Source organism: Crinia signifera, chromosome 3, assembly GCF_055691185.1.
Source record: "Crinia signifera chromosome 3, ASM5569118v1, whole genome shotgun sequence".
In the NCBI taxonomy this organism is placed as follows: domain Eukaryota; kingdom Metazoa; phylum Chordata; class Amphibia; order Anura; family Myobatrachidae; genus Crinia; species Crinia signifera.
Genome location: NC_139219.1, coordinates 248,873,506 through 248,888,041, shown reverse-complemented (window position 1 = coordinate 248,888,041; position 14,536 = coordinate 248,873,506). Strand labels below are relative to the sequence as shown.

Below are 14,536 nucleotides of genomic sequence, written 5' to 3'. Positions count from 1 at the left end.
TACATAGCCAATCATCTATATTTGCTTTATACATAATCATACACTTCTTACATTTTTACATAGTTAAATGAACATTATGTAGGATAGTGGCATCTACAAAAATAATTTTTGCCAAACATATTTATAATACACAATTACTGTATGAGGTTCATGCGGATGAAATGTATCAGATGTGGTAGTTCAAAGGAATGGTGTGATCTCTATGGTTTCATTAAGACCATTCGGAGATATAGTATCCAAGGAATAGATCCAAAAGGATTCTCTCATAATTAACAGTTTGTCTTTATCACCTCTCCTTGGATCATCTTTAATCTGCTCCAAGACCGAAAACTTGAAAGAGCTAATCTCAGAATTGTGTTTATGTTCAAAATGTCTGGGAAGACTGTGTGTCTGCACCTTTCTCTTTATATTTCGAAGATGCTCTTGGATTCTTATTTTTAAATTTCTCTTTGTTTTGCCCACATAAGATAGATTACATCCGCATTTTACAATATACACCACATATGTGGAATTGCATGTCACCACGCTATGCATCCTATAGTCTCTTTTTAAATCTTCAGGGATATTAGGGCCTTTCCTATCAACATGTTTGCAACAAATGCATTTATTGCATGGATATAAACCCTTCCTATTAAACAAACTATTTGTCTGTGGTGGAGGATCTGAATTTTTTATCTGTTTTAGTTTGCTAGGGGCAAGTATACTTTTGAGGTTTTTGGCCTTTCTAAAGACTATATCGGGTCTATTTGGAAGGTGCGGCCCTAAGACGGGATCCATTTTTAACAAGTACCAATGTTTTTCCAGACATTTTGAAATTAGTTTGTTTTCCTGGCTATATTGCGTGATAAATGGTCTTAATTTTTTGGGGGGACTTTTTACTTTTATTTGGAGGAGATCTTGTCTGTTTAGTTTAGAAGCTCTTTCTTGATCTTTTTGGATATTCGATTGTTTATATCCCCTTTCCAGGAAATTTTTTGCAAGTACATCAGATTGCTCCCAATATGTGCTTATATTGGTGCAATTCTTTCGGATTCTAACAAACTGAGCATAGGGAACGTTATTTTTCCATCTTTCTAGATGACAGCTATTAGCGGGAATGTAACTATTAGCGTCTGTTTTTTTAAAAAATGTCCTGGTGTTAATTTTATTTTCAGGATCAATAGTGAGTACTACATCCAGAAAATCAATTTCTGTCTCATGTTCCTTATGAGTAAATTTTAAATTATAATTATTACTCTGTAGACTTAAAATGAAACTGTCTAGACTCGTTTTGTCACCCTCCCAAATCAGAATTAAATCGTCTATATATCTCCTATAAAATTTGATGTTGTTATTTTTATAATTTTCGCCTTCATAGATAATTTCTTGTTCCCAACTGTCCATAAATATGTTTGCGTATGACGGGGCAAACTTTGTGCCCATAGCCGTCCCTTGCTTTTGGACATAATAGATGTTATTGAACTCAAAATGGTTATGAGTGAGAACATAATGTATACCTTCTAATATGAAGGTTCTTTCATTTTCAGTGATGAGCCCATCATTTATCAGTGTATTTTTCACTGCTTCAATACCCTTGGAGTGAGGTATGCAGGTATAGAGGGCCTGAACATCAATCGTGGCCCATCTGAATGAGGGCTCCCAAGTGATGCCCTCCAGCTCTCTTAATACCTGTGTCGAGTCTTTCAAGTATGATTTTTGTGCTTTTACATATGGCTGTAATTTTAAATCTAGGTAGTGGGAAAGATTGGCCGTAAGTGACTCCACTCCTGCCACTATAGGCCGGCCAGGTGGGTTGGTTTTATTTTTATGAATTTTTGGTATATGGTATAATAATGCGGTTTTTGGCTTATCCACATAAAGGTAATCCCATTCTTTTTTACAGATTACTTTCTCCCTAAGTGCTTTATTGAGTAAGCTTAGGAGTTCCTCCTTATATAGTTCCATTGGATTCTGGGAACAGAATCCAATGGAACTATATAAGGAGGAACTCCTAAGCTTACTCAATAAAGCACTTAGGGAGAAAGTAATCTGTAAAAAAGAATGGGATTACCTTTATGTGGATAAGCCAAAAACCGCATTATTATACCATATACCAAAAATTCATAAAAATAAAACCAACCCACCTGGCCGGCCTATAGTGGCAGGAGTGGAGTCACTTACAGCCAATATTTCCCACTACCTAGATTTAAAATTACAGCCATATGTAAAAGCACAAAAATCATACTTGAAAGACTCGACACAGGTATTAAGAGAGCTGGAGGGCATCACTTGGGAGCCCTCATTCAGATGGGCCACGATTGATGTTCAGGCCCTCTATACCTGCATACCTCACTCCAAGGGTATTGAAGCAGTGAAAAATACACTGATAAATGATGGGCTCATCACTGAAAATGAAAGAACCTTCATATTAGAAGGTATACATTATGTTCTCACTCATAACCATTTTGAGTTCAATAACATCTATTATGTCCAAAAGCAAGGGACGGCTATGGGCACAAAGTTTGCCCCGTCATACGCAAACATATTTATGGACAGTTGGGAACAAGAAATTATCTATGAAGGCGAAAATTATAAAAATAACAACATCAAATTTTATAGGAGATATAAAGACGATTTAATTCTGATTTGGGAGGGTGACAAAACGAGTCTAGACAGTTTAATTTTAAGTCTACAGAGTAATAATTATAATTTAAAATTTACTCATAAGGAACATGAGACAGAAATTGATTTTCTGGATGTAGTACTCACTATTGATCCTGAAAATAAAATTAACACCAGGACATTTTTAAAAAAAACAGACGCTAATAGTTACATTCCCGCTAATAGCTGTCATCTAGAAAGATGGAAAAATAACGTTCCCTATGCTCAGTTTGTTAGAATCCGAAAGAATTGCACCAATATAAGCACATATTGGGAGCAATCTGATGTACTTGCAAAAAAATTCCTGGAAAGGGGATATAAACAATCGAATATCCAAAAAGATCAAGAAAGAGCTTCTTAACTAAACAGACAAGATCTCCTCCAAATAAAAGTAAAAAGTCCCCCCAAAAAATTAAGACCATTTATCACGCAATATAGCCAGGAAAACAAACTAATTTCAAAATGTCTGGAAAAACATTGGTACTTGTTAAAAATGGATCCCGTCTTAGGGCCGCACCTTCCAAATAGACCCGATATAGTCTTTAGAAAGGCCCAAAACCTCAAAAGTATACTTGCCCCTAGCAAACTAAAACAGATAAAAAATTCAGATCCTCCACCACAGACAAATAGTTTGTTTAATAGGAAGGGTTTATATCCATGCAATAAATGCATTTGTTACAAACATGTTGATAGGAAAGGCCCTAATATCCCTGAAGATTTAAAAAGAGACTATAGGATGCATAGCGTGGTGACATGCAATTCCACATATGTGGTGTATATTGTAAAATGCGGATGTAATCTATCTTATGTGGGCAAAACAAAGAGAAATTTAAAAATAAGAATCCAAGAGCATCTTCGAAATATAAAGAGAAAGGTGCAGACACACAGTCTTCCCAGACATTTTGAACATAAACACAATTCTGAGATTAGCTCTTTCAAGTTTTCGGTCTTGGAGCAGATTAAAGATGATCCAAGGGGAGGTGATAAAGACAAACTGTTAATTATGAGAGAATCCTTTTGGATCTATTCCTTGGATACTATATCTCCGAATGGTCTTAATGAAACCATAGAGATCACACCATTCCTTTGAACTACCACATCTGATACATTTCATCCGCATGAACCTCATACTGTAATTGTGTATTATAAATATGTTTGGCAAAAATTATTTTTGTAGATGCCACTATCCTACATAATGTTCATTTAACTATGTAAAAATGTAAGAAGTGTATGATTATGTATAAAGCAAATATAGATGATTGGCTATGTATAAGACAAACACAAAAAAAAAAAAAAAAATTTTTTTGTTACCATCATATGCTGCCATACAATGTATCCTTGCTCTATTGCTACATGTAAGATATATTTTTTTATACAATGTAATCTTTTTTGCCATTGTAAGTTATACTTGGTCTGGAACGTATAATACAGATATATTTGAAGGAATTCTGTCATAAGTTGAAATTGTAAAGTAGACACTATTCCCAACTTAATATCCGAAAAGCCATAGCAATAATAACACGTCAGAATTAAATAAGGGGACAGTTGGACAATAGAGTTACTAAAGAATTATCATTTAAAATACTCTTAGGATAAGAATTCATAAAATAAATTATAGCACACAAATTTATGGGTGTAATTAATCTGATCTAATGAGTTTATTCCTATAGATGGAGCTATATTGCACAATTATTCTATAATAACTACTAAATATAATATTCTAATAACAGGAAAATACTTTTAAATTATAATATGCTATACCCAGGAGTTCGAAAGTTAAAATACCCAATGGGGAATTTAGGATTTTGTGTCCCGAAATGAAGCGCTATAGCATCCAGCGCTGTGGCTCTAATACTTATCTCTGATAGATGGGGATAAGGACAATGGCGGTGCGTTCCACCTAGAGAAGGGGTGGAGCGCATAGCGTTATAGCCAGGAAGTAAGTCTCCGGCTACTAATGGCGGTGCGTTCCACCAGCTAAATGGGTGAAGCGCATAGCGCTATGAATCAGAGGCCTGATGACAGCATGTAGGCGTTCCATCTGAGCCGGAAAGTAAATCTCCGACAATTAATGGCGGTGCGTTCCACCCGATGAATGGGTGAAGCGCACAGCGGCCTGATAACACCATGTATGCGTTCCACCTGATATACGGTGGAACGCGGAAATCAATAAAGCGGTAATTTTAACATTAGAAGCATGACCAAAATGGAGGTGCGTTCCACCTACACGATGGTGGAACGCAAACAAGCCTATTAAGGCTTTTTTACATGTTTTCACTACTTAAAACACTAAATATTATTATACACAAGTAAAGTTCTGTTAGAAATAGGTAGCTAATAAAGCAGAATTGTTTAAAAATTGAAACTAGAAACACATTAATGTAGAATATTGTAACACCACTTATTTTAAAGTAGGAAGGCTAAAAATATAAAAATATAAGAATTTAAATTAAATATAATAACACATAGACACGGAAACTAAATTAATAAAAGTTAACACTTATAATTTATATAAAACATTTTAAGAACACAGGAAGTGATGTCACTGGTCACTCCCTATAAATAGAGACACCAGGACACACACTATTCACTTGCACATTGGACACAGAGGAGCTCACTACCACTGGTGATAACCAGGTAACTATTGACCACTTAGGCTATTTGGGATCCCTTATTGGGAATGGTGTCTGCTAATGTTGACATGCTTGTAATACATTACTCTGTATATTACCCATTAGGGATTACTACTACTTTGAAAAATTGAAGTTTAATCCCAAAGAGATTATTCTATTGTATGCTCATTGGAGGTATGTAAAAAGATCAAAAAATAATATAATGTGAAAACAAAAGAAGTTTGCTATACAACTTTAACCCCTCCCCCTTCCTCTTTATAGAATAAAGTTGGAATTTCTGTTCAGATCTAGAATAGAATGGTTCTATCGATTATATGGTCATCCGGCCAATATTAAGTCCTCAATTTTTGAAATCTTAAACCTTTGAGTCCTGAACCGTTTGGTATGTATATGCTAATTCCAATAATAATAATAATGATTTATATTAATTAAGCTCCAGGTGAAGCAGAGATACTTATCCCTGTATATCCAACAGGTATTCCTATAGGCTGCTGCCTAAAAGAAAAGCATCTTAAGATCTTGCTAAAATACTCTTTATAAAAGGTAACAAAAATAAATTAAACCTTATACAACTAAAATAAAAATATTTGGATCATAGTGGTCTTAAATTATATTTTTTTATTGGTAGTAGGAAAAATCCACACATTTGGTACTACAAGTAATCGACATAGAGAACTATAAATCTTTGAAACAAAGAGAAAATTCTCATTCAGACCAATTAAGGTATGAAGCACTCTCCATACAATATGTTCATATTATGTTTAAAACCTGAACCTCCTCTTCCACTTTTCCTCCTCATTCGATATTACACAATGAATTTTTAGAATTTTTTATTTAATTAATTTTTATTAATTTTTAAAGTTCACCATTTTATTATTTTATATAGTATAAACTAATAAATATAACCTCCAAAAGGTATCCAAGAAAACTTCCATCTGTTCTCTTTTCTGATTTTCCTCTTTCTTTATAAACTATGTATCAAAATGAAGTTGTACATATTGTCATGTAAATGTCTTTCCTGTCTATATATGCTTACCAATATATTCTACCCTTTGTAGATATTTGTAAAGCACCCCTGATGAAGTCTCCTAGTGAGACGAAACGCGTCGGGCTATTACTCTCATCCATTGTATAAAAAAAGAAAATCCTCTGACAAGAATTTACTGCTACTGTTTTATATAAAAAAATGTATTTTTAATAAATGTTTTATATATTTGCAAAATTTGTTGGTTCATGGATGATTTAATTTAAGGAAAGACAAAAGAGATATTGGGCGCTGTTTAACACTATTGTGGTGATATATATATATATATATATATATATATATATATACTGCATATGTATATCAAACTGATTTTGCAGTGTAAATGATTGCCGCTTAAAAAAAACTGGAGATTTCTTACCAAATCTCTCTATCTATCTATCTATCTATCTAATCATGCTAAATTAGTTCATAATTAGTGTATAGAGACCAAGGTCAGAGAGTCATGGTCTGAAAATATCCACTTACGTTTTCATATTCATACCACACGGCATCAGGAATGTATGCATTGACCAATACAGTATTCTAGAATTGTAAAGAAACAGAGACATTTTTATTACAGTTATTATTTTTATTTTCCATATTGCTCAATATGGAGACTGAAAGTGGTTACATGAGACCAAAGTGTTAAACACATATAGGATCTGATTGGTTGCCCATAGCAACATCCCATCTTTAATTAAACTTCCATCTCAGTGAATAACCCCCAAAGTATTTAAGCAGTCTATGTCTCAGGTCAGTCTGCGAGGAAGAATGTGTAATAAACCCTGTAAAGAGAAGTGATCAAGTGGATAAGTTGCCCTTAAGGTGGCCATACATCAGAAAAGATATTGTACCCAATCATACAATCTCAATTGATTGTAAGATGGATTGTATGCAGATTGTGTGCACATCTTGTGTACACAATCATGCAGCAGATGTATTGTATGACTGATTGTATGATGGATTGTGAGTAGATTGTGTGTCCAAAAACCACCAAGGAATGCCGGGGATTTCAAGGGAAATTGTACACAATCATGAGCGCAATTGATCATAAGATCGATCTTTCTGATGTATGGCCAGCTTTAGCAACAATCAGCTTCTACCTTTCATTTTATAGAATACACTTGATAAAGCAAGAAGCAGCTTGATGGCTATAGGTGAGAACTCCATGTGTTTACTTCTCCACTCTTTATAAAGGTAAAGAAGTGACCCCCCCATGTTTACTAGCCTAATAGCCTAATAACCCTTACTATGTTTACTAGCCAATATCACAATATATCACAATATAAGTCGCTGTTTGGCACTTGTGCATGATTCTTGCATGATCTACCAATTTGTAAAGTTAATGAGGTTGATTTAGAAATGTACCCAAGCTGGCAGGAAATGCAGCCAAATTGTATGATTGGATTTAAATGCGATCTTTGCCTACATTCCGAGTTGGTTTCGTCAATGCAGCAGAACTAACTCTATTCATCCACTTTTGAAAGTATCACCTATCACCATGCAAATATGCCAGCCCTTTTTGTGGTGCAGGAGATTAATCCGAAGTCAGATAGACGTCTTTGCTAATGCTCACAATAGAAAAGCCCACAATTCTATTTATTGTATATGCCCATTATATGCCCATTGGTCTGCTTGTAAACATTCAGTTGCTGCCTAGTTACAATCACTCAGCTGCAAGTGGAGATGCGTTAGGTGCATACAACTTTGCAACTCCAGTAGTTGCATATACTTGACTACAAAGTGTGCTCAATGCTAGAAGCCACAGGACCAGTCTGTAAAATGGCTTGTGTGCAACTTTGAACCAATCTGAATGTCATTACCAAGTTTGGAATGCTCTTAAAAACAATAATTCTGATTACCCCATGTTATATAAGCTCTCTGGACTACTATTCTGGTTGTTAGATTGTGTTTACGAAAATATCTAAGGCCACATGTAAAAAAAAAACAATCACAATACATAAAGTGGCATAAAAATGAATGTGATCACCATGTATGTAATTATGTTTTGAGGCATGTTGATAAACCCATTTCTCCAGTAATATGGTCTACACAAGTATAATAGTAACCAATCAGTGACTGCTACAATGTCAAACCAACAGATTAAAGTGTGAGTTTTAGTATAAAACAAGTTTACTTACCGGATCAAGAACAGGTGTAATTAGAAGACCGGATCCCCATAGAAATTGCCGGTCAATTGACCATGTTGCGTTATCGGAATAGAATCTACCAATGTGAACAAAGGAATTAGGCTATTTCAGTAGAAGTGAATGGTGAACGGATCAGACATTTTTTAAATATTATATCTATATAACTGTTACAAGGTATTTTCTCATACACAACACACTAAACAAAGGTAATTTAGATTTAGCAATCGTAGATTATTTAGTTCTCTAATATCTGCCTAAAAATAAAAATCATTTGTTTCAAAAATTCCTTTATATGAAGCACTGTCATTGTCATATGTTTTTAAAACCCTCATTATTATGACGGTATTTTTAGGAATTATAACGATGAATCCATTTGTAAAGACTTACTCATGAACTAGAGGCCTCACCACAGTTTCCCCTCTAGTGTGTGCTTTGTAGAACAGAGTATAAAGATACGGCAGCAGGGTATAACGGATGTTTAAATAATGCCTTGCCGAATTCACAAGAAGGGATTCTGCACCATAGGAAGCTGGATCTTGTGGCTGAAATGAAATGTTTAGCAGTGCTTAGTTAATTGTGTGTACAGCAGATATTCAAGCTTTTAAGAGTTCTTCCTTCTCTGGTATTTACTGAGAAATGCTCTAAAAAAAACGTATCTCTCAAAAGATTCACTTGAGAAATGATCTGTTCAAATAGAAAAGTATCACTACATACATACACATATATCGCAGGTCTATTGTCCTATTAAATGTTATGTGATTGTGTTATAATATAGTATATATAGGTAGCAGTACTTTTTGGCAATCTACCATATACTGTAGAATGGTGCCACTACCTTGATTGCTTTTGTTTTAAGTAGAAAATGTTTTTGCGTAGTAAATAATCAATGTGAACAAACATCACCTTGTAGTTCTCAGCATTGTGGTTCCTGGCAAATGGATAAAAGGCCCCAACTTGCATCCATCTCCTGCACAGATCTTCAGAGCAGTCATCAAAAAAGCCACAGATGTCTGCACCAATCTAAAGAGCAAACAATTATAGCAAAAGTGTTATTGCCTGCTTGAATAGTGCACTACATGATATACAGTACTGTATAATATATTCTTATGGGGCTGATGCTGCCATCTTTATAAACAGATGTGCCTTATGCAACACGCATCTAAGTCATATGGCTCGGGGTGCCTGAAACTACTGAGCTGCTGAGAGTTTTAATGTACCATCTGCTGAGAGGGTTAATGTACCATCTACTTTTTTAGATTTTGCATCATAATTGCATGAGAGACACAGTGAAACAACGCTCACAGTGTGCTAGAAATGCTGGGCTGTAACTTTAAACGCACAGGAGTTAGTATTCATACAGATGGGTCCATTCTGTTTGTTGCCGCCAGATCGCCAATCGCAGGTTTCTGGCAGATGGCGATCTGGCAGACAGGGATGGAATGTGGACGAACGAGCATCTCACATGCTCGCTCGTCCACTGCTGAGAATGGGGGACGTGAGTCTCTCGAGGTGCATGTGCCCTATTCTGGTGGATGGCGCAGGGTGGTGGACATTGGTAGTCACGATGGGAGCTGCTCAGGTGAGAGCAGCCCCATCTGTATGCACAAACTTGCTGATGTAGCAGAATGGAACTTGGCACGAGAAAAAGCCACAACTGCATTTATCATAGGATTGCGTATACAGATATATAAATGTTGCACTTCAAATTGACTAATGTAATCCAGAAGAGTCGTTTTCTTGTTTCCAGTTGTTTTAGTCATGTGAATGAGATGCACATTTTGAGTAATACAACTGCATGGTGTGGCCGAGTCACCTGGGATCTCATACACTGAGAAGGGATGTTTGGCGTGACTGAAGCCAAAGTGTATAAGGACACATCTGTGTTTTAAAAAAGACTAATTTATATTGTGCATGCTCACACAAAATGCTGTATACAGATGTGACAAACATAGAATTCAAGGGTACCCTGATTATTGGCATTTCATGTACTTTTATGGCATACTTTCCTACTCTCCTGCAAGTGTAAGGAAACTGATTTTTCGGGCAGTACTCCGCACTCATAGAAGAGTGGCCATATCCCCCACATCCCACCAGCTGGGCAGGATAAGGAGATTAACAGGAGAATCCCAGAGCTGAAAGGAGGGAGGGGGTGGGGCTTAACAACGCAAATGTGTATATTTTAGCCCCACCCTACTCATGGTCCCACAAATCATTATCCCCTCTTATGATTCACCCAGCTGACTTTCTTTTATGAATGCATTTGGTGCCAGTATTTATTTCTTTACATGTGCTATACACAGCTTCAGCCCCCATGTGCTTACAATGGTTATGGGTCATACTGTCGACAAGATTAAGGTCAACATTCAATAGTTTGACCGCTATTAGTCAACATGAAAAAGTAAACACATGGAAAGGGTAAACAAGCATTAGGTTGACATGGTCAGAACACAAACAAATGGTCAACATGGTTTTTGGTGTCTATGTCGACCCATGGTACACCGTATAAATTTACCATACCCTCATACATGGCTCACTGCGCTTGGCACACTATTATAGTCTCCCTCCATGTCCATTCTCATTCACTATTATATTCTCCCTCCACGAACAAGTCATTTTTTAAAAAACATGAAAAACTTTTTCATGTCAACCTTTTGCTTGTGTCAACCTTTTACACATGTCGACCTTTTGATTTTCAACCTAGATACTCTTGACCTAATGACCGCATCCCATTACAATTACACAGGACAGTCCAACTTTTACATTTACATGTATTCATTAGTATTATTAAGTCACTTATCTCTGCAGAGAAAGTTTTGCTACAATAATTGTGGGCCTTATTCTAGTTCACTCTTTCTGACAAAATCTTTCTTATGCTGTGTACACACGGGGGAGATATATTGCTCAATTTCTACTTTACATCAGCGACCAGAGATGGTCGCTGATGAAAAAGAAACTGCCGGGGGGAGCCCGGCAGTGGTAATCAGCTGGTCGCAGGAGCATGTTCCTGCGACCAGCGATCACCACAGGGGCAAAAACGGGAGCGCGCATCCGGCGACATATCGCCGGTGCACATTCCCATTGCGGGCAATATGGTCGCTCAGCGACCATATTTCCCGCGATTTTGCACTAAATCGCCCCGTGTGTACGCACCTTAAGATGGACAAAACCATGTGCACTGCAGGTGGGGCACATGTTTCTTGTGCAGAGAGAATTAGATTTGGGTGGGGTTTTACTTCAAAGTGAGATCTGTATTGCAGTGTAAAAATAAAGCAGTCAGTATTTACCCTGCACAGAAACAAAATAACTCACCCAAATCTAATTATCTCTGCACATTTTACATCTGCCCCCCTGCAGTGCACATGGTTTTGTCCATCTAAGAAGGATTTTGTCAGAAAGAGTGAACTAGAATAAGGCCCTGTATGTTTTCATAATCATTGCAAGGGGCATGAAATAAACAGATGACGTTTGCAGTAATATCCATTACCAGTAACAGTGATATATTTTGTCAAAATATTTATGCCCCATTTAAGTCATTGTTGTTCTTTATTGCTATTCCTATCCCATAGCTGTGTGCAGTGGTTTCAGCCCCAGTCCTACTAGTGACTCCACTCTGCCTACAGAGCAGTTAAAGTACGGAAATATTTAACTGTAATCTTTGACTATTTTCCTGCTGTTCTCAGTGTTGACTGTCACAGAAACATCCAACTGGCAATAAAAGGAATCATGTTGTTCTACAGATATAAACACAATTTACAGCTAATTCCCATGGATGGCCATTTGTTTTGCAGGCTTATTTATGTAATCTGCTTACATAAGGTATTCCAAAAAGATTGAACTCGAGCATTCCTGGTATAGCCCATTTAATATCATTCCAATTGGCAGCATTATCTCCCAGCCAATGTCCTGAGTATTTGCCTGATCCAGCAAAAGTAGATCGGGAAAAAATGATGCTTCTTTTTCCGGGGAAAACAGCTTTTATGGCTCTGAAATTGAAAGCCATTAGAACAGCATTATTGCTTTCCACTGCTTGCCTAATTATATTTATGCTACTAAGCTACCTTAGCTCTCTGCATAGGCAGTTCTAAGTGTGCAAAAATATCACTCAGTACTATATTTACTTACAGATTTAGGAATAAAATGTAATCTATTCTATTTATACAGTATACATCATCAAATGCTTCCTAGATGCCTATAAGACAACGTTGAATATTCCAGAATTAATTATACAATACTATCTATACTGTAGGTAATTAAAATTCTGAAATACGGAATATCCTGAAGTACAATATTTTGAGTAAAATTGAGACACCTTTTCTTTCCTAGTGTTCAGTGTACACAAACTTTGTTTCAAAACTATTATATACATTGACCTTTAGGCTATGTGTATGTAGTATATATAAAACATAAATACATTCTGTGTTTATACTTGGGTTCCAATCCCTAGAGATAAACCATTATGGTATGCATATATTCCCGAAAAAATAGCAACTATCCAATATGCAAAATACCTCAGGTCCCAAGCATTTTGGACATGGGAGACATTATATAAGCGGCTTAAATTATATCCACACAGTTGTGAACTTCAGACAGTACTGATGCCGTGCCTCCTAATTCCCTTCACAGCTCTCATCAATGGCTGTCAAGACACAGCCTGCATCCCCCCAATATAAGTGTGTCTGCCCAATTCAAGACCTGCTACATTCCCAGCCTCCTCCATAAGCCTCCTAGGCCTACCACGTTACTGCATCTCCTGCTGTGTAAGCTCTGGTGTCCAGTAATTTTTTCTGCTCAACCTGACTCATTTCATTTCTTCTAACATCTCTCAGCCACATAAGACTGCAACATCTTTCTCTCCATGGACACCGCAGAAGTAAGTGCAGTGCTGTATATGTGCATGCACTTGTTTAGTCATAGAATACATTTTGATCTATCCATAATCATACACTGTGTATATATCTGGATACTAACAGATGTTATAATAACTGTATAATAACTGTAGTAGGGATATTTAATTACAGTACTAACTACAGTTTAAGAGTTCCATGCATTTTAATAATATTTAATGTATATCATGGAAGCAGATACTATTATCAATGAAAAACTGAATACAAAGGAGTATACAGTATCTGTATAGGTACTGTATACGAAGATTTTATTTGGAAGATACAGTATATACTCTACTATAAAGGATTCCAATGTAATAGCCTGCCGGTGTGTTGTAGGCATGGGTGTGATTCCGGTGAGGTAGCTGTATTTTAAAAGTGACAATAATTTAAAAGGCAAAAGCCACTTGGATTTACTGTACATTTTTTATTATTATTTTTCCTTTCAATTACATACAGTCTCACTGGATCCATGCTCAAATCTGCATCTTGCTGTCTGTTACTTAATACCCTATGGGGAATATGCAATTCAGGATCAAGGCTGTTGATCCCCGCCGACTGCCGTGATCCTGGCCCGTTTGCGGTCTGATTGAGTGTAGAACGACGGGATTCAATGTCCCGTCTGCAGCTCGGCAAAAAAATTATCACCCAACTGGGTGGTTGAGTTAGGAGGTTGAGTGGATTTCTTTATTGTTTTATTGGAATTTTACAATTATAATGTGCAATTTAGGCCAAATCAACATGCAATGCATGTTGTTTGATGTTAATATGCATTTTAAATAAATGCAGAGTTTGTCCATTCTTTGTGCCATCACAATTTAATTTAATGAATAATTTTGTTTTGCCAAATCTATATCTCTATATCTTAATTTATTAATTTCAATTATAATTATTAAGTGACACACTTTGTCTAGTAGAAAGTTTTAATTTGAAGATTTTAGAATTAAGATTTACTATACGTGTTATTTATTTTCTATAAATGTTCAAACAAATTTGTATATCGCTATAGAGATTAATAATACTATCATGAACAAGTCAAACTGTGTTTTCTTCTATAAGCCAGTATTCAAATATGTGGTAATTATTCACAGAAAATTGATTAGCCAGTGGCTATACAAGTAGCCCCAAAACCTAGCAGTTATCAGGGGTTATGCTTCTGGAGCCTTAAGCTGGTAAAGCATACTTAATGATAAATCAGCCTTTAGA

At 36.1% G+C, this 14,536-nt stretch overlaps 1 protein-coding gene across 1 annotated transcript in view; it reads right to left on the bottom strand.

Annotated features, from left to right (window-relative positions):
- The window catches only part of LOC146064391 (maltase-glucoamylase-like), a 210,397-nt gene that overhangs the window by 147,919 nt on the left and 47,942 nt on the right, over window positions 1-14,536 (bottom strand). Inside the window, exons 15-19 of the mRNA XM_083177838.1 lie at window positions 12,259-12,430; window positions 9,351-9,467; window positions 8,835-8,989; window positions 8,439-8,523; window positions 6,784-6,840 (exon numbers count right to left, since the gene is read on the bottom strand). Coding sequence (XP_083033964.1) covers window positions 6,784-6,840; window positions 8,439-8,523; window positions 8,835-8,989; window positions 9,351-9,467; window positions 12,259-12,430 — 586 coding nt within the window. The remainder of the gene's footprint in view (window positions 1-6,783; window positions 6,841-8,438; window positions 8,524-8,834; window positions 8,990-9,350; window positions 9,468-12,258; window positions 12,431-14,536) is intronic.